The sequence below is a fragment of the Rousettus aegyptiacus genome, unplaced genomic scaffold (genome assembly GCF_014176215.1).
Source record: "Rousettus aegyptiacus isolate mRouAeg1 unplaced genomic scaffold, mRouAeg1.p scaffold_m13_p_6, whole genome shotgun sequence".
NCBI lineage: Eukaryota > Metazoa > Chordata > Mammalia > Chiroptera > Pteropodidae > Rousettus > Rousettus aegyptiacus.
In genome coordinates, this window is record NW_023416309.1 from 9,279,201 (window position 1) to 9,302,777 (window position 23,577).

Consider the following 23,577-nt stretch of genomic DNA (forward strand, 5'->3'; position numbering starts at 1 on the left):
AGGGAGTGTGATGACAGCCAACTCTCCCCAGCTCAGCATCTCATTTTACAGACAGGGGAAACTGAGTCAGCTGTGTTCTCCTTCAAAGGGTCCTCATACTCCAGATGGTGCAGAATGGAGACTTATAGGCTCTGAGATGAAGCCCTGGGTGTGGGGTTTGCCCATACCTCTGGGAAATTCCAGGTCTGCAGCCGCTGCTTGACGAGTAAAGCTCATTCAGACTGTAACTTAAAAATAAAAAAGGGAACTTAATAAGCAGAGTGTCGTGCACATGTCCTGGGAATAGCCTCTCCCAGCGACCACCCACTCAGGGCTGCCCACCCAGAGGACCTTGTCGCACTGTGGGCCAGTATGCAGCGGACCAGCAGCCCTGCCTAGACAGTCCTCCCTGACTCTCCCCCTAGTCCTGCTGACACAGGCTCCTCCTGGTCTCTCACCTCCCCAGCCCTCTCTGGCAGGCTGTGGTAACAAGATGCCCTTTGTGTGTGCTGAGTGGGGGAGGGGGCTTCTGTACTACTTCTTGCTGCTGAGTCACAGCTTCCTGACAGGCTCTGGGGACAGAGAGTCGCAGGTGATTGGCCAGGCAACACAGAGCCCAAGACCTTGGAGATAACCTCAGGTAACACCTTCCTTGTTCTTGTGGGGAAACTGAGGCTCAGAGATTGGAAGAGGCTGCCTCATGCTTTCCTGGGGATAACCATTAAGACAAGGCACCCCCAACATCAGTCCATGGGCACTTAGGCTTGTCATGTGATCATCATAGTATTCCACTTCTCTCCAGAATGGCCTGAGTGTGTCTGTGTGCTCATGTGCATGTTCACACATGATCACATATGTCTGTGAGTTCGTGCTCATGAGTATTCCAGGGTGCCACCATTGGAGTATAACTTTGTGTGTCAGTGTGTCAATGTATGGCTGTTTTAGGGTCCTCTCTGCGCCTTCTCCCAGTGACACTTGCGGTCTGTCCTCAACAGTACTGCCCTTTCCAACTGCCTCGTAGGGCTTTCCTGGGCTTGTCCTGGTCCTCCTCACATGAAGCCCCTCCTTAAAGAATTCTAGCCATGGTGGGTGAGCATCTGTGGTAGATAGCTCATTACCTGGAACTTAGCCTCCCACCTCGAACCTGAGGTAGGGGTCCCTCTGTCCCCTGCACTGTGCTGTGTAGGACTCATAAGTATGGGCCCAGCCAGACTATGGAACACTTAGGAACATGAGCCCCAAAGCCAGGCTGTCTGGGTTTGAATCCTGGCTTTGCCATTTCCTAGCTGTGTGACTTGGGCAAATTACCTCTCTTCTCTGAACTTCCATTTTCTCATCTATAAAATAGGATAGTAATAGCCTCGCCTCACAGAGTTGTTGCAGGGATTGAGTTTGTACTTGAAAAGCTCTTAGAATAGTATGCAATGTGTAGTAAGCCCTCAAGAAATATTAAGCCTTCAAGAAATATTAGTAATTATTGTTACTGCTATAGCTATTCTCCTTGACCCCAAGAGTTCCTGTTAGAGATGCAAAGGCCTGAAGGGGACCCCTCAGCTTCTGGGCAGTGTGAGAGGCCCAGTTCCTTTGGTCATAGATAAACAGGCAGTGAGGGGGTGGGGAGGAGGTGCCCATTTCTGGCTGTGCCCCACTGAGTGGAGCCACCCTGAAAGATAGCGCCACATAAGGTCCCCATAGTGCAGCTGACCCTTGACTGTTTACGTGGTGTCATCCTGGGCCTCTGAACATCGCCAGGCCCCAGGAGGCATGGCAGGGTGGCCATGAGGCTGGAGTTGGTGCTCCTTCCTCTCTGATGGGCCTCTGGTGGCTTTGGCAAGCAGCAGGCTTCCTGTTGCTACTGTTGCGACATCTCACCTAGTACCCGGGACTGCCATCTGGGCCTGAGGGTTGGGTGAGGGCCCCGCCAGCCATCTGCCTGCTTGGAGCTGGCTGCTTCCGAAAGGCAGTGGGGCGCCTGTGGGAGCTGGGGCTGCTGGAGGAGTCGTTAGAGGCGGTTCTTTGGCTTGGGCAGGCTTTCAGGCCCCAAGCTGCTATGGGGAGTCTGGGTCCCCACAGCTTCCTGCCCTAATTCTCCCTGCACATACTACACAAGGCCCAGGAGAAAGGAAACTAAGCTTGTCAGTAGGACTAGCTACCACCAGAACTGCTGTGTGACCTCGGGGAAGCCTCCACCTCCTTGGTTTCAGGGTTTCCATCTACAATGGGCAGGCTGGGCTCTGGTGCCCCAGACTTTTGTCCAATTAATGCTGACTCGAGGCCCAAGGTCTGACTGGGGGAAAAACTTGGGGCAAGGGAAGTTTTCCCAGCTGTGACCTTTTCTCCCAGCTCAGACCCTGGGGGATCCACTTCCTTGCCACTGAGGAATTACATCAAGTCCTAAATGATTAGGTGCAGGTCAGGTTTAACCTGGGGTTCTTACTCAGCCCCAGCCCAGCCCCAGTGCCTTACATGGTGTGTGTGGGGTGACAAGACCCTGTGAGATATTTCTTCAGAGAGTTGGAGGCTGGCTAGACCTGAGGAGGAAGCTTTTCATACCCTTACTCACTCATTCACCCACTCTTTCATTTATCAATTCATTTACTTATTCATCCATCTATCCATCTATCCATCCATCCATCCATCCATCCATCCATCCATCCATCCATTTATCCATCTGCTGGCAGTTTATTGAACATTACATCATATTGGACACTGTGTCAGGCTCTGGGGTATGATGGTGTACACAATGGAGTAGGAGATACGTTGTGACCTGTCAGTTAACATACAGTGTGACAAACTCTAGAATGGGACAACTTAGCAGGGAATTCACTACAGTTCAGGAAGCCAGGAAAACTTCTGAGACACAAGGACTGAAAGACAAGTTCAAGTGAGCCAGGGTGTTTACTCTCCATAGGAACCTTATGATATAGTTGGCTATTCCCCCCACTTTACAGATGAGGAAAGTAATGCTCAGCAACAAAGCACATGAGCAGCTTTTCTGTGGTCACACTGCAAGTAAGTGGCAGAGCTAGCATTTGAATCCCTGTCTGTCTGACTCCAAATTCCACCAGTCTTCTACATTCTCCGGGTTCCTGCTAGCCGTGTGCCCTCTCTGGTGAGGCTGGAGTTGGGTAGATCAGTGGCCCTCAAACTTTTTAGTACCGGGGACCAGTGCTCCTCTGAGAATCTAATGCCTGATGATGTGAGGCGGAGCTGGGACAGTGATGCTAGCGCTGAGGAGTGGCTACAAATACAGATGCTCGCTCTCTCACTGCTCACCTCCTGCTGTGCAGCCTGATTCCTAACAGGAAACAGTACTGGTTCCTTGGCCAAGAAGTTGGGGACCCCTGGGGTAGATGTCCTGAGCAGGAGGGTACCGCCTCCTCTGACTAAAGTTGGGGAGTGGATGGTGGAGGACAGATATCTTGGATGTCCTTTCTTTCCTCTCACTGTCCAAGGTCACTGGTTGGCCTATGCCTCTAACTTATGAAAGAGTTTAGGATAGAGCCAGGCAGGACTCTGCATCTCTGTCTGAGAACAGTAGTCACACCTTGGCTGCCTGGGGTGGGGGAGGTGACATAGCCAGCTGGGAGCCAGGAGTTTCAGTCCTGGTTTACTGGGGACATCCACCCCACTGGGCTCAGCCATTGGGCATTGTCAACTTGGCTCCTTGGTTTCTTCCTCTGGGATAGATTCACTAGGAGGGGTTGGGCAAAACGCTGGTCCCGCCCCCACAGACAGTTCTGGTCAAACCTATCTGCTCTGAGAAAGCTCAGAAAATAGGGTTGGGGGCTCCCTCCTCTAGCTCTTTGCTGTGGGGAGCTGGCTTTAGGCCCTACATCTCCTGAACTGAGGGAGGACATTTACTAACTCAGATGGCTGGGCAGACTCTCAGTGGTAACCCATCCAAAATGATCATGGCTTAAACTAGACTCTTGATTTCTCTCTATGCTGGTCTCTGAATATCCATACTTCACTTGGAGTCACTCTTGATCACTCCCTTTTTTTTCCTCATGACAACAAATTCTATTGACTCTACCTAGAGCCCAAATCTCTCCACATCTCGCCACTTCCGTTGTCACCATTCCTGTCCATAACCTCATTTTCTGTCCACCAGATGACTAGGCTGGCTTCCTAATTGGGCTTCGTGAGTCTGTTCCTGTGCCCTTTGCTCACTTCTACACACAGTTGCCAGAAGATTTATGAGCAAACTCAGAGCATGGCATCCCCTGTGGGACCTGCACTGTGGACCTAACACGTGTGTCCTGTGTGACCTGGCTCTGCTCACCTCCCACACTCTCCTGGCCCACTGAGTCTCGCCTCGCCTGCTCTCTCTCCTCGCTGACTTTCTGGCTTGTCTTACCTGCTGGCCTTTGTATAGTGTTCCTGCTGCCTGGAATTCTCTTCCCAAGTCTCTGTGTGGCTTATCCTTTTCACCTAGGCTCAAGCAGCATTTCTCAAAGAGGCCCTCCCTGACCACGAGGTCTGATATTGCCCTCCCATCCCCCACACTCTCTATCCCATCACATTATCATGTTTTTTAGGGAGTCTTACTTGTTTTGTTGTCTTCCTCACTGCCCCAACTAGAAAGTAGGCTCCAAAATGCAAGGCCATTTGCCATCTTGCCCATCCTGTGCCCCAGAACCCAGCCAGAGCTATCTTCTATAGGAACTTCTATTAGGTATTTGAAGAGTGTGGCATGATGAGGACAGAATGAGGGACACAGCATACAGGTCGTGGGTTTGAGTTTCGTCCTAGTAGGAAATCCCTGAAGTCTCTGACCCCTGGTATCCCCTCCTGAACTGTTGGAAATCGGGTCCCCCAGAGGAAATGCTGCCAGCATGCCCAGCCTGGTGCCTGGCACAGGGCTGGTGCTTAATAAGTGTTGTTCAAGTTTAGAAAAAAATCTCCTGATTCTTCACTACTCCAGAGCATCTAGGGCCTCATTGTCCCCTCTGCCCTGAGGGGTATCTCCTACATGAGAAAAAAACAGAGACCAACAAACCATCCCTGCTGGAGAGGGCCCTGGCCGAGGGAGGGAGGTGGGGTGTGGGTGGTGCGCCAAGCTCTCCCGCAGTGATTTATAGTGTTTTGCCTTTTGGAAAACATTGCAGCGCAAGGTTGCCCAAGGTCAGTGCCTCTGTTCTGCAATCGCTTTATGAAAAGGGAGAAGAGAAAGTGGGCACCGTTTCCAATTTTTTAAGGAGCTGGCTCAGAGCCAGTCACTAGGCATCAGAGGAAGGCAGCTGACTATACTCGGCCACATCCCAAAAGTGCATGGAAGGGGAGGAAGGAAGCAGATGTTTCTTTAGGAACTACTGTGTGGCCTGCTAAGGGTCTTGTAATAGGGAACAATTATTGCATGCTTGGGATAGGTCAGATATTGTTCTAAGTACTTTATGTGGATTAACTCATTGAATGGATTTAATCCTCAGTCAATCTCTACGAGTAGGCATTACTGTTCCCATTTTAAAGATGGGTTAGCTGAGGCCAAGAGAGGTAAAATAACATATTTAGGATTTTACAGCCAGAATGAATGGCCTTTAATCTCAGTCTCACCTGGATGTGAGGATTATTATCTCCACCATTTTATAGATGAGAGCACCAAGGATTGGAGCAGTTAAGCAACTTGTCCAAGATCACTCAGCAAGACCTGCTCCGTTTCCAACCTGGGCCTGTTCACCCCTTCGTTAGGCAACCTGGTGGTCCCTTGCTCCCCAGAGGTCACCATATTGATGCCGAACTTAGTGTGGACACCCGATCAGCATAGCACACTTATAGCTCAGAGCTCCTAGGCTCAAGAGATCCTCCTACTCAGCCTCCCGAGTAGCTGAGACTACAGGTGCGCATCACTATGCCCGGCACACTCAAGAGGATACAGCAGAGAAGGGATTTGAGGCAGTGTATCGTCTTGTGCTATGCCTATCAGCTGGTCTTCTTGTCTTCTCCCCATTCCTGGTACCCTGAAATGGAGGGGTTGGTGGGTTGGTGGGCTGGACAGGTGGCTGTTGACAGTTTTCGAAGACAGGGAGGGTGGCGGGAGCTAAGACAGCTCCAGAGTGGCCATGGGCCTGTCTGATTTCTCTGCCAATGGTGCCTTTGGCTTTGCGTGAACAGCCGTGTTTCCAACACAGACCTAGAGGAAGAGGCTGAAATCCCCAGTAAACCTTCCGCTCCCTGTTAAGCTGCCTTCTTTGTTATCAGAGGGGTGTCAGGAAAGATTCAAATAAAGAGGCGATGTCTGGGCCCCATCATCCCAGAACAGATCCCCACACACCACAGGATGAAGTCTGATGGGAGAAGTTCTTGGGTTGGGGCCAGGACCTACTTGGGGCCAAGGCGTGAGTCGACTCTACGTTCTGGCCTGCATCCAGCATGCAAAGCCCTGCCTGTCTGCCTCAGGGATCCTCCTGCTTTGCCTCTGCCCACCACCATCACAAAGTCCTTTCAGGAAGAATTAGGATATCCTCTCAGAACCTGAGAGCCCTTAGAAATTAGGGTCCTGTCTCTTCGTGACTATCCCTGAGGGCACACTGTAGCTGTGTTGATGTAGGAAGAGCCCAGTCCTAACAATGACTGTCTCAGGAGACATGGCAATATCCTCGACTTCCCTTTCCTCCTCTGTATAATGGGTATAATAATGTGGCTCCTCAGCCGGCAGATGACAAACAGATGGGGCGATAGATAAGAAAGCACTTTGAACAGGGTCAAGTCTGGCCAGCTGCCCACAATTACTACCTGTCGTCTAGCCCAGTGGTTTCCAAGGTTTAAGTCATGCTGGAGTCATGTAGGGATCTTAAAACATACCAATGCCTGGCTCTCTCTGCAGGCATGCTGATGTAGTTGGTCTGGGATGCCACTGAGTTCTGGGAGATGTAAGAGCTCCCAGGTAATTTGAATGTGTGGCCAATAGAGGAAACTGCCAGGAAGCCTGGCCATCTCACTGGCTGTCCTGCAACAAGGGAACTCAGAGTCAATAGGAGCCCTGGATTTTTCTCTGGGGTGCTTGTTCTGTTCTCTAGATCAGTGATCCCCAACCTTTTAGGCACCAGGGATGGATGCTTCTATGAGAATCTAATGCCTGATGATCTGAGGTGGAGCCGAGGCAGTGATGCTTAGCACTGGGGAGTGGCTGCAAATATAGCCAAAGCTTTGCTCGCTTGGCTGCTGCTCACTTCCTGCTGTGCAGCCTGGTTCCTAACAGGCCATGGACTGGTACTGTTCCATGGCCCAGGGCTTGGAGACCCCTGCTCTAGATCTGTCCTAATGTCTCCCACTGAAAGTTCTGATTTCTAAATACCTGCTTTTTATGGAATGCACTTCTGACAGATGTCCGGGGAGGAGAAGGGCCCATGATTTTTGCTGATCTCCTATATGTTGACTCTGTGTTGGGAACTACAGAGAAGACATTTGAGCTTGGGCTTGGGTTTGGGCTTGGGCTTGGGCTTGGAGCCTGCCCTTCATACTCCCACTTAGGGCTCATTATAGGTGAAGGGGAGGAAAAGAGCATCACTGAGCACCTACCATGCACCCTCACATAGATCATTCTGTGGGAAAGGCCTTGGCATCCCCACTGAGAGAAGAGCAAGCCAAGGCTCTGACAGATTCCAAACTTGCCCAAAGTCTCACGGATCACAGACAGCAAACTGGGAGTTAAGCCCTGAGTCTGTCTGCTAAGCCCATGCTGTGGCAGGGAGAAGGCAAATGGTGATGGCAGGGAGCTGCAATTCAGTAGAGTCAGGCAGAGTTAGGGTCAGGGTTTGAGGTACAGAGTGGGTCCAGGGTACCCATTGCTCTCTCTCTGCTCCTCCCCATTCACCCCCTCCTAATTTCCCCAAAGTGGAGGACAGCTCTGGATGTGTGCGGCACAGAAGGGTTGTGAAGAGGTATTTACTCTTCTAGGGTCTGTAGTTTTCATCCTGCAGTGCCAGGCTGGAGAAAGGCCACCGAGTTTACTTTCCTCACTAATGGAGTAATCAGACAGGAGATAGGGATCTGTGAGAGAGGGTATGACATTCTCAAGATCAGCTTCATTCTCAGTGGCTGGATCTGAAGGGGCCCAGGAGGTCAGGGCCATGTCAGAACCAGTGAGTACCACATAAGGTCAGATGGAAAACTTCCACCATGGTAGAGGTCTTCAATGTCAAACTACCATAAGCCTACTTGAGTGTGAAGTCAGGAATGGTGCTCTAGGCTCTGCTTATCCAACTTCCCTAACTGAGTTGAGGGTAGAGTCTCTATCTTACTCAGCCTCACTTTTCCTCATCTGTACAATGAGAAATGTCATACATATTGTTAGGGCAGGTGCAGGGTAAAGCCTTATAATGAGAGTACACAAAAGCCTTCATTCTTCTGTGCTTCTTTCAATGCATCCACCAAATCTCATGAGCTCCTTTGGGGAGCTAGCTCTGAGCAGATATTTACACAGAGATGAGTCAGAATTATACATGCTTCCTGGGGTTCTCAGCCCCAGAGGGGAAGCCAGAGTTATGGGTGGAACCTAGGCCACTGGGGCAGATTTCATAGAGGAGGTGCCCTTTGAGCTAGTTTGAGATAAAAGTGAGAGTTTGCAGGGAGTTGGGCAGGGACTGACCAAGGCCCAGTGGTGTGTGAGGTATTGTTATAGCCAAAATTTCATGAATTTCATCACAGATGACTTTGAGCCAAGGCCCAACATGCTAACAGACCCAACTTTAGGCTGCAAAATCTGCTTGACTCTGATGGGGCTGGGAGGGGCTCCTGGGAGGGTGGTGGCCTGGTCTGTTCTGCTCCTCCCAATAGAATGGGCCTTCCCTCTATGCCAGGCTTCCAACTTTCTTAATTCTGTGGGTCAGGAGGCCTGTCCTGCCCAGATGTGGACAGATGGGTACTGGGAAGCACCCAGCCTGGCCCTCATCATTCCCCATTCAGCCCCAGTAGGAGTGATGCTGTTATTTGCATTTCAAAACCTGTATCTCCCCACATCTTCCCTTAATAAGAGCCAATTACACCTCTGCCCCAAACTGCAGGTTGCCTGGCTGTCATTGGACTTTTATCCTGTTTGGGGTAGGGAGGAACTGCTCCCTTAAATGTCACATTTAGCATATGCAAATGAAGAGATAATTGTCCTTAATGGAAAATGAACTCAGCTGCTTGCTGAGTACTTCAGACAAAAGCAGGCATTGATGAAATGGGCACCAAGGTGAGCCCAGGATCTGGTCTTCCCTTCCCTGCCTCAGCCAGGGGCACAGCTGGCCTTGACCACATCCCTCCACCCATCTGGAAGATGATAGTCCAGGAATTTTTGCCAGTTAGAAGGTAACATATTTGGAGTTCATGCCTCCACGTGATAGATGTGGACGCTGAGGCCTGGAGGTGGGAGGGGATTGTCCAAGGTCACAGGCTGTGTCAAACTTCTTGGGGAAAATTAGAATGGAACCCTACAATAGCCCATGCTGGGGGAAGTGAGGGCCGAGAAGTCAGAAGATTTTTCAACATGAGCAAGGAATCAAAAGACAGCCCTGGGATCTAGCACTTGCTAGGAGCCTATATCCTTAGTAAGTCATGGTTTTCAGCCTGTGAGCTCTGCTTGGTAATCTGGAGGCTGAGGGGAGAGAGCTGGAGAGGAAAGTAGCTTTGGACACCATGTCGCCCAACTTCCCCTGGGAGCATAATTCCTCCACCTCATCCCTGGTGCATTTCTCTCAAAATCAAGAATAGAAGTGGAATCTGCTCAGAGGACATGAGTTCTCCATCACTCACAGTGTGCAGGCAGCATGGGAGGGCTCTCTGAAGATGTAGCTCCCCAAAGATTGGGGAATTCTCTTTGAGAGTGAGCCCCGATTGGCTATCCTTTGTGCCCTGAGCTGACCACAGGATGAGGAATTTAAGGAGTCCCAGGCCTGGGTGGAACTTGGAGATGTGGCCAGCCTTGATCCAAGAGTCAAAGTCCCTGCCTTGCTCTCTAATTCCAGAGTCAGGAGATGGGATTATCCTGTATGCTTGGGTCCCATTCTATTACCTGCCTGTCCTTAGGGTCCTGCCCCTGACCCCTAGGGAAATAGAAATTTGGATTCTAGACCTAGCACATCCACTTAAGTTTTGTGACCTTGAACATGCCTCCTATCCCCTCTGACCCTCAGTGCCCTCCCCAGTGGAGTAGACATGGTGATACCTGGTTCCTCATGGTACAGTAAAGATGTTGCCAGTTGGCTCAGTGTGATGCCCCATACACGGGAAGTGCACAGTACAGATTTGTTTGAAAAATCACTTGCTCTATCCCCTCCCCCTTGCCCGTGGAGGGGTCTGACTCCTGTTGCAACCCCCAAGTGCCCTATGCTCTGCCCACCAGCCCTGCCCAATTATCTTGGGCTGCCTGCCTCTTGTTGCCTCTTGCTGGGTCCCCAGATGGCTAGCTCAGCCCAGCCCACCTCACAGCTGGCCAAATCAGGAATGCTAATGAACTTGGGGAAGAAGCACTGAAAATCTCTAGGTTCTCCTTCCCCAGGTGTCCTCATAGGTTTCAGAAGGGATCAGAAATTTGTCACATGGTGAGGTTAGGAGTCAACTGGCCTATCTTCAACTTCATTGGCTTACAAGTTTCTGGTTTTCACACCGAGGTGCATTCCCGTGGGACATGGAAGCTCATGTGCTCCAAGGGGAGGCCACAGACTTTGACACCAAAGACAGGGGAAGGATGGGGAGATGGGCTTGGTGTGAGCAGAGTGAATGAAAATCAGCTACTGGCAGATGTCTGTTTTTACTCCTACCACTGCTCTGGCTTCCTGTTCTCTGCCATGGCTTCTCAAAGAGCCCTTCCCCTTGAGGCTGCATAAGCTGACTCACTGCCAAGCCTGCTCTGCAGACAGGCAGACCGTGGTCCCAATCCCAGCTTGCCAAGCTTTGCCAGCTTGTTAACCACTTGGTCTTGGGTGACCTCTCTAGGTTTTAGTGTTTTTATCTGTAACATAGGGATGGTAATATATGCCATGGGTGGTATGGGTGAAAATATGATGAAGAACCTGTGAGGCATCCAGTGCCTCAGTTCTGGTGCATGTCCTCACAGGTCAGTCAGACCCAGGTTGCAATCCTGGTTTTGCCACTTTCCATCATTGTAATTTTGGGCAGTTGTCAACCCTATGTGCCTCAGCTTCCCCACTGAAAATAGGGCAATAATAAGCCCTATGCCATAAGGCTGTTGTAGGAGTTCAATATGATGCCCAATATATTCTTCTGCGTGTGGATCCAGCACAGAATAAGTGCTGGGGAAGGTCAAAGTGTGCCAAAGTTCCTTCTTCTCTCTCTAAAGTTTGGAATTCCCACTCGAGATGCTCATAAGATTTCCCCAGGACACATCCCAAGAAGAGCTGGCTCCTTAGCATGATGTTCAAGGCCCAGCCTTCCCTTTCAGCTCATCTCTCTCTGTTTCCCCATTGTCTACTCCACTCTGGCTACTCCCAATCATGAATCCTTCTCTGACTCCTGGTGCCTTTATTGCTGCTGTTCTCTGATTCGCTCACTTGACAGACACCTACATTTCCTTCAAAACTCATCCTAAATTCCATTGCCTCTGCCTGGGGAGACCAAGGAAAGCATGGCTGAGATTATTGCTTTCCCTGTCCCATCATGTGATAGCCACTCAGAACTCAACCAAGTATCATATGTTGTGATGCACATCCCAACTAGACTGTGTGTTCTCGGGCAGAGACTCTTCTCACTGCATCCTCCTGGTACCTGGCATCCCAGTATCCCAGGGGTGCAGTGCTGGGCCTGGGGGCAGCTGCTCAAGGGTGTTTTCATGAGGGTCAAGAGCTGCGCTGGATCTGATGCCCTTTTTGTGCTTTTGTACTTTGCAGGACAGGGCTTCACTCAGTCTACCAGAGGCTGCAAGTCATTGCCTCCTGGGTATGGTCGTCATTAGGTCTGCTGTGACGTTTCAGTTGGTTCTCTCCTCCTTCTGGCCACGTAGTAAGACTGCCCTCCTCATCTTCCTCTGAGAGAAGGTGAAACCATGTGACTTGCTTTGGTCAATGGGATAGAAGCAGAATCAAAGTATGCTGTTCTGAGTGGAAGCCACAGAAGGCAGGAGTGTCACTTGCCATACTTTCCTTCTTTTGACTCGATGACTATGGAAGTATGTGGCAAGATGGAGCCTCTGTCAGCGTGTGTGATACAGAGACTCTGACATCCCAGGTCCTACATGTACCAGGAGTGAAAAATTGACTTTGTTTTATTCAGCCACTGAGATTTGGGGGCTGGCTGTTCCTGCAGCAAAACCTAGCCCATCCTGATGAAGTCCAGGGGCCATATAGGCAAGTTAAGTATGAAAAGGCGTAGGTTTCAGGCAATGTGCAGTGTGTCTGACTGTAAACTGCATGTTCTACCCAAAGACTTTCAAATGCATAGTTTTTGAAAACACCAAGTTGGCCCAATCATGCCTATCTGCCAGTGACTCAGATCAGGCCAAAGGCCACAGCAGACTCTCTCCTATGGCTCTAGGGATGGAGGGTATGGGCATCAGTAGAGGACCCTTCTATAGTGTGGAGATGAATTCTAAGATATGCACACAGGTAGGACCAGAGTTCTTTCCCAAGTTTGTAGAAACTAAGGCCCTAAGAGGAAAAATCACTGGCTCAAGGTCACATAACCAGCCAAAGGCCAGGAAAAGAACTAAGACTTCAACCTTCTGACCACAGAGGCTTTCCCCGATGCTTTACTGGATGGAGGCAGGAAGGTGTGATGGCAGAGGGACACACCAGCCCTTCTTTCCTGATTTCCAAGCCACAACCACAGCTGGCTAGCTCTCAAGGATTGCCCAGGCATCATGGATGGCAAGCCACTGGCTGATGGAGTCTGTGCTGGGTCAGAACGGGAGCCTTGACTTCCCTTGGGCCTTGTGGGGAGCTCCCTTTCAGCTCTGGTCTCCTCAGCCTGTCTTCAAGGCTGCCCGGAAGCCGTCTCCCTGTGATTAACGAGCACTTCCCCTCCCTAGGGCCCAAGCTGGGGGACGGATGGGATGTGGCTTTGGCCGTTGTGGGTAGAACTGGGGTTTGGGGAGCCTTGGAGCGTGGGCTGCAGCTGTTTACTTGGCGGGGCCTTGCCTGCAGATGTGAGACTGCCGGGGTGGGTGGGGAGGCTAAAGAGTGGGGTGGAACCCAGAGAGAAGCCAGCGCCATTGCCCCTCTTTAGGAGGAGCCAATGCTTTGGCCCCACTGCTCCCAGAGAGGACTCCTGCCCATTACCCTGTGTTCAGAACTATTTTGTTGCTTTCAGAATCAGGCCCCTGAGGGTGGCTTTGCTGCCTCCAGCTGTCTCCAGATGTTGGTCCAGTTTCTTCCTGTCCCTGTGCCTCCTGAATACTGACCCTAAGGCCCCTCTTCCTCTGGCCAGTGTGGTTTTGGTTTTGGAATTAAAGTAATATTAGGCTCAGGCCCCAGCTCCAATTATCCTGGGCAGTGGAATTTGGAGCTGGGAGAGGCCAGGCTTGGACGAGTTCTTAGCTAATGGAAAGATGGAACTGTGGAATACTCCCTGCTTAGCTCATCTCAGGGGACAGGGCAGGCCCTGCCTCTTCCTAGAGTGCAGCCATAGGTTTCCAGGATGTGAGCTCAACTAAAAGGGTGGGAGTCCTTTTCCCACCTCATCTCAGACACTTTCCTGTTCTTTGCTCAGTGGGGCCTGCCAGGTCTTTTTCAACTTGTAACAAAGACTGTAAAGGATGTAAGCAGAAGAGCCTTCTCGAGTTATTGGCTGAGTGCAGTATGTGTAGAGAGTAGAAAGGGCACTCAGTATACTCCTCGTGTTGAATAGTTTTGAGCTTGTTGATGTGAGAAATCCACCCATTCCTTCTTCCATCCTTCCAAGCTCCATCCGTTACTCCATTAATTTATCCACCTTCCAATCAGATCATCTATCTATTCATCCATCTACCCATTCATTATATTATTTCTCACCTATCTCTCCATCCAAACATCCATCTGTCTATTCTTCCATCCATCCATCCATCCATCCATCCATCCATCCATCCATCCATCCATCTATCCATCTACAAACTAGTTGAGAATTTGCACTGGACCAGGCCCTGTGCCAGTTGCTAGGACACAGAGATAAAGAGTTTACCATCTCTGTCCTGAAAGCCCTGAAAGTGTTTTCAATCTAGTGACCAGATATTCAAATAAACACTAGTGACTCTTCAGCAATATCATGTTACAATTAATGTGAAAGTTGTTCCATGAATCCAGAGGATTAACTGATCCAAACTCAAATGATACGTCCTTAAGACACGTCCTTTAATTTACCACGTAGCATGGGAATTTGACAGGTAGACAGAAAGGGTGAAAAATATTTTTGGCAGATGGACGAGGCTATGCTAGGGCCAGATCTCTGCAAATATATAGCATGTTCATGGAAATGAAGCCCTGTGGCTGCAGGGTGGGGCTGGGCTAGAGGAGAGGAGCAGTGCTCAGGGCTAGGTTGTGGAGGGCCTTGAATGCTGGATTAAGGCTCTTGGACTTTCCTAGTGGTTGTTGAAGCACCAGGGAGCAGTGGCAAGTGGAGGCTAGGCCTGGTCAGACGTGTTTTAGGAAGAACATCCAGGCCGTCTTAGGTGTTTTTCAGTCAGCCATATTTGGATTTGGATCCAACTCTGCTCCCTTCTAATTTTGTGACCTTGGACAGGCAAATTAACCACTCTGTGTCTGTTTCCTCTTCTCCAAAATGGACATGGTGCACTCTACCTGAGTTGCTGTGAGGTATAAGTGAGATCTTATCTGAGAAGTGCCTTCCACAGTTCCTGACATATAGTAGATGTGCAATGGTCACCTTATTCTGGGCTCTGCTGACACCTGGCTGGGAGCTTGCGTCTTCTGTTACTGATTTTAACTCATGGTGTATGTGTTTGAGCCAGTCACTTAATTTCCATGGGCCCCAGTTTTTTTAATCCATATAATGGGCACAAATCCAATAGCCTCCTTGTAGGATTCACATGAGGGTGGACAAGTGTTGAGTGTGCCTGGCAAGCCATCTGGGCTGCAGGCACAGTGCAGAAATCAGACTCAGAGGACTAGCGGTGCTTCAGCTTGGGATTTGGGGACTGGATCAGTGACCTCAAGTGCTCTGGCACAGGGCCACCCAAAACTTCCCACCCAAGAGTAGCTCCCTCCTCACTGCCCTGTCCTGCCCTGCCCAGCTGCTCTGTGGAGATGGCTCCCTGGCTCCATGACTGCAGCTGCTAATCCCAGGGAGCAGCAGGCTGAGGCGAGACCTGACATGTCTGTGGTGCTTGGCAGCCTGGTTTACCTAGCACTGTGGCTCTGTGTCACCCCCCAGCTTTAGGGCTGGGGCTGCTCGGTACTCCACACTGGCCTTAGCTCCTGCCTGACCCTGCATCGTGATGGCCCAAGGAAGAAGTCAGAGAAAGATGTGTCTAAGGGAAGAGCCATGCCCATAGGGCCCACCCTGCCTGCCCTTCTCTGGGGACTAGGAAGGTGGAGTGGGAAGATCTTGTATCCAAGTCTTCTCTCACACATCACTTGGCCTCTGGGAGAGCCTTAGTTAACTCATCTGGGGGTCAAGAAAAAACAGGGGAAGGAAGGATCTTTGTTAAGTAACTCACATGCATTTGGTGCCCAAGGGCAGAGTCACCGAGTTCTTGGCCTTGTTCTCAAGAACAATAATGCCCTACTTGGGAACATAGACAGGCGAGATTGATGGCTGCAGTGAGGACACTTTCCAGAAGGAAAGAAAGAGTCCTGGGGAACCAGAAACTAGGAAGCAGAGGGGCAGGGGCCATGCCACAGCTAGCTAGCTCTGTGATCTTGGCCAAGACAGGGTTCTCATTGCGGTCGTAGACAGACCCCTGGCAGCCGTGACTCTCCTCCTCCCTTTTCTGCTCTGGCCACAGGATCTGGCAGCCCCCAGAGTCACCTACTCTACCACTACCACTGGCTTCTCTTCGCCTCACCTGGGGCAGAGCAGAGGCAAAGCTCCTGACTTGGGAGGTACAAACAGCCTGTGCTGGGAATGACATGGGTGGGCAGGCCCCTTGACAGCTGCGTCCTCTGAAAGGCAGAAAAGCCTGGCTGTCCACACTAGGAAGAGTGGTATCCAAAGACTGGATTATCCATGGGCACCCCAAGTCCGGTGCCTACAGATTATGATCTTTCCAAAAATACTTAAGATACCCGAAAAAAACTATTGACTTCAGAAAACGACTGCAAAATCAAAATTAATTGTTTAATTGAACATGTGCAAAACGTAACATCATGCCAACGTGTTAAATTCAACTCATCTCAGCTCGTATGAAGTTACCTGTAAATGATATTTGAAGTGGGATGTAGATGCATTCTGATGTGTTTATTCTGATGTGGTATGACATTCCAGAGTGAGAGAGGATTGCAGGAGGGTGCTTATGAAAACTTAAAAACAGCTCTGTTGGGGTGCTGTGGGGTGGGGGTGCTGCCCATAATAGCTGGGCTGCGACTTTCTGACTGTCTTGCCGATGCCTGCTTGCGACCTCCTCCAGAAGTTGAGCATTTCCAACACCTATAAATGGATAAGTTAACCTCTAGAGAGCTGTCTAAGCTCTAATATTCTAGAATCCTCTTGGACAATCCAGTAAGCGCATGCAGCAGCTGATTATGCTCTGCTTGCCCTGGCCTGCCTACCCCGGGGTGGGGACGCAGATGGGGCGAGGCAGGACAGCCTGGAGAAAAGGAGAATGGGGAGCCTAGTTTTGCCTCCATAACTGAGGTGGCCCCAAGGGCCTGTAAGCAGAGCTGTTGGGACAAGGAATCGCTAGGTTTTGGGTGATGGAAAAGAAGAATGACAGAGCTGTCCTGTTAAAGAGAATTGTAGTGTGGCTCATTTTTACACAACACGGGGCTGTTTGCAGAGCATTTTTGTTTTCTCTTCACAACTGTTTTGAGAGGTCAGGGTCAATTTACGTACCTGGACAACGGGGCCAGCAAGGCTCCACAGGGTTGAATGAGTCACTTGGGTTCTCACCATTGAAGACAGCTCTGGGACTAGAGCCCAGCCCTCTGACTCTGGGTTGGGCAGAGCTCCACCTTCTGTTATGCCATCCTTAGGAGGCAAGTTGGCAGAAACATGGAATATTCTGGGACTCCGTGTTGCATATGGCTTCCACCTCCACTCTCCTGCTCTCCGACTCTGACCTTCTATCACCCAGCTGCTCTGAGCACAGCATGCTGTTAGAGATGGTTAGTTCTCACAAAGGGCCAGGAGCATGCTTCCTGGCCTCTTGAGCTGAGACCAGGCCCAGGTAGTTGTTCCGGCCAATGAACTATGAGCAATAGGGATGTGTCACTTCCAAGCCCGGCAAATGCCAATTTATCCAGAAGCTAACGGACTGTGGGCTCCAGGGCTGTCACTTGCCCTGGCCCCTCTCTCTGAGGAGCCATGAGTATTTTGTTTTTGTAATTCCTGTGTACAGTGGCATTGGAGCAGCTGTGGGCATTTTACATGTATAATTTTATATAACTTTTCTTAGGGAGAGCTTCTAATTGTATAAATTTCAGGCCCACAAAACCTGGATGTGCCCTTGTGGCTGAGGCAGTTAATTGACACAACCCTCTGTCATCCCACTTTCCCTGACAGGGCTCTAGAATCCTGCTCAGCGCCCTCCTGGGAAAAGGGGGAACCCCCAGCTTTGGAACCCTGAGGGAGCTGGGCAGGAGGTAGCTGTGTTCTGGTTGCAGGCTCTGCCCGCTCTGAGCTGCAGGGCAGTGGCTGTTGGAGTGCTGGGGGAGGGCATGGGCCTGTGAGCCAGAACTGTAAGAGCAGTGAGGAGTTCCTGCTGCTGTCTTAAATGCAGCAGCCTTAATAAACTGTTCTGCGCACTTTCATTCTTCAACAGCTAATCAAAAACAGTGACATGTGGGACAGTATGTTGTGTGTACCTATACATTTTCTTGATTACATGCGCAACACCAGTGCACATGTACACCATTTAATCTAAAATAGACATTATAATACCACCTAAAATGGTGGGAGGACGACATGAAATAATTCTATGCAACAGACCAGCGGTGGGCTTGCCCACTTGATACATTATATATATCGATACATTATGTATTATATATATATATACATTATATATATTGTTGTTACCTGTTACATTATATATATTGTAGTTAGTATTATATTGCTCTTGCCTTTGTTGTGAGCATATGCACAGTTTGGTAGCTCAGGTGCCGCCCAAGTCAGGGCTTTGTAGTATTAGTGAAGTCCTTGGCCAGGAGGGGCTCAGCTCCTCTGGCCTTGCTCTGGACCCCAGCTGCTTTGCTTTGTGATGCTCTCATCTGGGTTGTTTGCAGGCCCCCATTTTCTGTCTGTGCTGGTCCTCAGTTGACCAAGCCAAACGAGTCAGCATTGGGTGACCTCTGGGGCTTCTACCAGGTGGGCTGTGCTTTGGTTCTACCTGTTACTGCACGTCAGCCCCCCTGGGCATGCAAAGATGCATTAATAAGCTCTGACCCTGCAAAATGCCAGCTGTCCAACGCCCTCTGCTCTCTCCTGTTGCAGCTTGACAACTGCCTTGGCTTTAGATAGGAAAGGTTGCTCCCAAGCTAGGTCCCATCTGGAAAGCTGTTCCCGTTGTCTCAGGCTTGGTTCAGTAGAAATAGAGGCTGAAACAGGAATTCCTGGACAAGTGTCGAGGGAGTTCTCAGGAGAAATGGTAAGGCAGTGAGGGAGGCAGGGGAGGGGAGAGGAAGAACCTAAGCAGGGATAAGATATTCACTTAGCCTGATCCCATGGGGAGTTCTGGAGTATGAATTACACCAAAGATTTATGTCATCTTAAAGCAAGGGGACTGAGATTTAAACCTGAGCATCTGTATGTTATGGGTAGAGGGCTGTCCCTTGGATGGATGGGCTAATTCTCTGGAATCCTCTGGGAGCTCCCATCAGCCAAGGGCAATTCTGGGGAGAAGGGTGCTATGTATGTGGTTAGCAATGCACCCTCTCAGCAGCTGGGAGATGGATCCATTGGTAAGGGGATCTGAGTGGGGCACCAGTCTGCCACACCCGCCATGGCCCTTCTCTTCAAGGATGATCTTGGGTTCTTCCTAGATTCAATTCTGCCTGGCTTAATAAACACCAAATTATCTGGATCTATAGTGTGCTATGCCCGGTGAGGCTCTAGGCTTGCTGAAGTGTCCACAAATAACAGGCTTGTCTGGCAGGATCTGCTGTTGCTTCTGCCAAGGGCTTCCACAGTCACGCATGTCTGATCCCTCAGTGGTGCTTCTTTGCTCCAAGACCTGCCCAGGGCCAAGACCATCATGGCTGCCCTCTGCGAAGGTGTCTGTTCCACAGTGGAGGCAGGACAACCTGGAGAGAGTGTTTTCTGTTTAAAAGGAGCTAGAAAGTACCCAGTTTCTATGGGATTGACGGGGGAAGGAGGAGTAAGGGTCTAAGAGGCATGCATGTTTTTTTTCCTTTTGCAGACTTTCCGAGCCAAGCAGAGGAGGCAGCACAGAGAAGCACTCTCGCCCCTGCCCTCCTTCCCGGCCTCTTCCTTTCTGCTGGGCCATCTCGACTGCAGCCCCAGCATTGTAGCTACTGGTGGGGAAAACAGAAAACCACAGCTATGCGGCACCAAACAGGCCTGCATCATGTTTACGCAATGACAGAGGCCTGGGCCCAGGTCCAAAGAGGCTGGGGCTCCAGGGGCAACTCAGACAGCCCTTCCACGTCCAAGGCTGCGCTTGGGAGGCAGCGAGGGCTGAAAGGCCCTTGGCGGTCACTGCCTCCAAGTCTCTCATTTCATCATGAGGCCCAGAGACAGGGAGCAAGTTGGCTAAGCGTGTGCAGAATTCTGAGATCTGGTTCGGGGAACACAGAAGGGAGGCCAAGGCTGAGAGGTTCCTGGTTGGAGAAGAGGTGGGGGCTCATTCAGGTTCATCAGTGGCTGCTCTTAGCCTCTGTCCCCTTCTCTCCTCATGTTTAATCAGCTGCTGGTTTTTAATCCGAAGTCACGGTCACTGGACAAACAAAGAAGTGAAGGCAGAGGAAACTAGGCCTCTGAGCTGACCTACAGAAGCTCCAGTTTCTCAGCCTTACACCTTGAAAGGTATGAAGGAATGAGAGACTAGAAGCCTGAAATGGCCCGGGTTCTACAAGGAGTCACCTGGGCACTTTTCTCTCCCACAGCCCCACAGATGCCTCTAGCCTCTCCTGGTCAAATTCTTATCTGATGCCCTTGCCTCCTGTCCCTGTACAAAGTTGAGACCAGCTTCTCTTCTTTCCATCTTCAAGCTTCTCATCATCGGTGTCCACCCTCTTCTTTCCCTTCTCTCTCATGATGGCAAAGAAGGAGGGACAGCATTCTCCTTTCCTTCCTCCCGTGCCGTCCTGACCCCTCTGACACTGGCTCCAGACATTTGTATCTCTTTCTTCTTCAACACCAACCTCTCCCCACACCGGTGCTCTGCATACAGACCAGCTTAATACTGAGGCTGCCACCTCTGCTTTCTCTCTCTCTGTTTCCACATCTCCAAGAAATTTGTGGCAAGCCATGCTTCAAACCTCTGCAAATCCCGTCCTTGTTTCCACTGTGCTCCAATGGCTTTGAGGTCATCACTGAGTTGTCAAACATTACTCTGTCCCGTTTGATCTCTGTCCTGTAACTGACACTCACTGTGACCCCCACCCAGTCCTGCCTTGCCATCTGTCACACTCTCCTTTTTAGATCAACTGTCTGATCCTTCCTCAGTCTCCATCAATGCATGCTCCTCTGACTGATGTCCAAAACTGGTTCTTCTCCTGTTTTCAAGTCTTGACCCCTTTTGCCTAGGAAATGAGTGTGAAAAAAGGGAATTTTTTTTTCTTATTGATACAGCTATGTCTATATTGCTGAAGACCTGAAATTGGCACTCTCTGAGCACTCCTCCGACCTCTGCTCTGAACCCCCTTGGACAATTGCCTTTTGAGACCCCCCTCCTGGACATCTCCCAAGATTCAATTAGAATCAGCATTTCCTACCTCAAGCATATCATCTTTTCCACCAGTCTACTCCATTCTTGGTTGTAAGCGTCACTTACTTGCCAAAGTAAGAAATCTGGATTTTATTCTTGCGATAGTCTCAACAGTGCCTCTCTTCACCCCAAGATATTGACATTTTAATCCCTTTGCAGATGTGATTAAGCTCAAGAGTTAAGATGAGGTCCTTAAGAGGGATTGGAGGGTCCGAGTGATTGGTAGGAGATGTGAAAATGGATGCAAGAGGTTGGAGTGATGCAGCCACAGATCAAGGATTACTGACGGTCACTAGAAGCTGGTGGAGGCAACGACTAGTTTCTCCTCTAGAGACCCCAGAAGAAATAACCCTGCTGACACCTTGATTTTAGCTCTGTAAGTCCCATTTTGGACGTCTGGCCTCCAAAACTGTGAATTTGAATATATTTTTATATTTTAAGCAAGTGAGTTTGTGGCTACATGCTAGGGGAAACTGATAGAATCCTAATGCTGCTTCCCTATCACCGGCGACATTCATTAGGTCCCAAATCCTATCAAATTTCTCTCCAAAATATCTTTCAGGTTTCCTTCCTCTTTTTTGTTGTTAGGCTCATGCCATCATCATTTCTCCCAAGAGTTCCTGCAATGATCTCTTAACTGATCACTCTATCTTTCTAAGCCACCCCTTTCATTGCTTCAAGAGTTAGACTCTGGCATGCATTTTATGAAGATGTTTCCCTTTCCCACGACCTTGACTTACAGGCGAGAGGAGGAGGCCACTGTATTCAGACTGTGGGGAGCCATTAAATGGGCTCTTTAGTCAGTCCCTAGTCTCTCCCACCCATCCGTATTCCTACCTCACACCCTACCATTTAGTCACATGGGGCAACAGCAGGAGGCACTTTGGTTATGAAGTTTCCTCACTCTGAAATACTCCTCTGTAACTTCTACCAGCTCTTAAAGAATCTGAGCCTTCTTTGGGTCTTATTTCTCTCATCTATACCATTAAGGTGCTTGTCCAGATGAGCTCCAAAGCTCTATAGAACTCTTCAGCCCGAATAATTAAACGAAGTAGATTTCATTGACCATCAGTGCTCAAAAGGTATCTCAAGGGCCTTTTAACCCACTCTGTTTGGGGGATGGATGGTGTCTAATGGGCTGTGTCTCTTAATAATGCCCCCTCAGACTTAGTGAGGTGTGTGTACATGTGCTGCATATGTGGGGATAAGCTTGCGTGTTTTAGGAGGAACAACAGAGTTTTAAACAATTTATTAAAGAGCCGCTAAAGGCACCTTGGCTATGCAATTTCTCCAGGAAAAAAAAAAATCTCTGTTTTGACGATTTAAGTGTTAATGATTCAAAACCATATGGATCACATTTCCCTCCCATCCGTATGGTTTTTTAAAAGTATCAGTGAGACTGCTTAGGGCAAAATGCACTTATGATTCTATCGATCTTGCAGCATTGTGAGGGTTGTTCAACAGATCTGAGTGAGGGGAGAGGCTGGAAGGCCAGGATGTGGGCCTTTCCCTGGGTGATCTCCTCGTCCTCTCTGAGGAAAATCGCCCTTGGCGTCTGGGGAGAGTTTTCAGCACACAACTTGGTGGGAAAGGAACGCTGTATCCCGGTGGGGTTTTTGCAAAACCTCCAGAACTAATTTTAAAATGACTTAGGTTTTGGCAGACTGAAGAGGTGTTAACTCAAACCCGGGTGTATTTCAAGGGAAATGTAATTAGAAAAATGCTCTCCCAGTTAGCTGGGAGATTGTGCCGAGCAATAAAGATTCTCGTTGCAGAACTGTTTGGTGAGATAAAAAGAGGCTACATCAGGGTCAATATGCAGACATCCACATGGACTCCCCACCCTTCTCCCCTACTGGGCCCTGGTGAACCCACACTCAGGTACTGGGGCCACCAAACCCAGTGTGAAATGGACACCTTCAGGGATCCTGGAGGGGCCTCCTACCATTCCCTCCAGTCCTGCACTTAAGAACCAGGCAATGGCTGAGCCATTTACTGCCGGTCTCTTCCATGAACCAGAGTGGAATAGAGTGAAAAGACTTGGCTAATGGTGAGGGCAGATTTTTGATCCACACAGAGTTCTGGCCTTAACCCCTCATTTAGTCAGATGATTCTGACAATTGGCCAGATTTGGGCTTCTCCGGCTTATGGGTGAAGTCCCATCTCCCGGTATGATAATCCAGACCCCTCACAGTAGGTCTCAACTCCCCTTGCTGGTTTTATCTTTCTTCTCTGTCCACCACATGTCCTTTGCTAATAGCCCTTCCATATTCTCTATGGCTCCATTCCTCTTCACTTGGTCCCGTCCCTCTGCCTAGGACTCAGGCTTTTTCTTCTCCAGGAGGAAAATACATCTCTCAAAAACACAGCAGAAATTCTGCTTTCCCTGTGGAGAAGCCCCTATGGGAGTGGCCCTTCACATCTGTGACCACACTGTCTGCAACACTGCCTGTCATCTCCTCATGGGGCCTGAATCTGGGCCCCAGCTTTGAGCTCCTGTGGAGAAGTGACTTGTCAAAATCCTGTACACAACACAGTCAGAGACTAATGTGGGGCTTGACATGTGGCCAAGTACTCAACAAATGTGGAGAACAGGATAAACTTTGAGAATCTCTAGCACTATT

The 23,577-nt window shown here is 49.8% G+C and overlaps 1 protein-coding gene across 2 annotated transcripts in view; it reads left to right on the plus strand.

Moving 5' to 3' along the window:
* Positions 1-22,133, plus strand: part of LOC107520811 — a 109,929-nt gene extending 87,796 nt beyond the window's left edge. The window contains exons 4-5 of one of the 2 annotated variants that reach the window (XR_001599420.2): positions 19,424-20,049; positions 20,818-22,133. Coding sequence is in view for 1 of the 2 variants with exons in the window: in XM_016164998.2 (XP_016020484.2) it covers positions 19,424-19,926 (503 nt within the window). In the remaining variant the exon portion in view is untranslated. Of the gene's footprint in view, positions 1-19,423 lie in introns of both variants that reach the window. The other variant, XM_016164998.2, reaches the window with a different exon arrangement.
* The last annotated feature ends 1,444 nt before the right edge of the window (positions 22,134-23,577 follow it).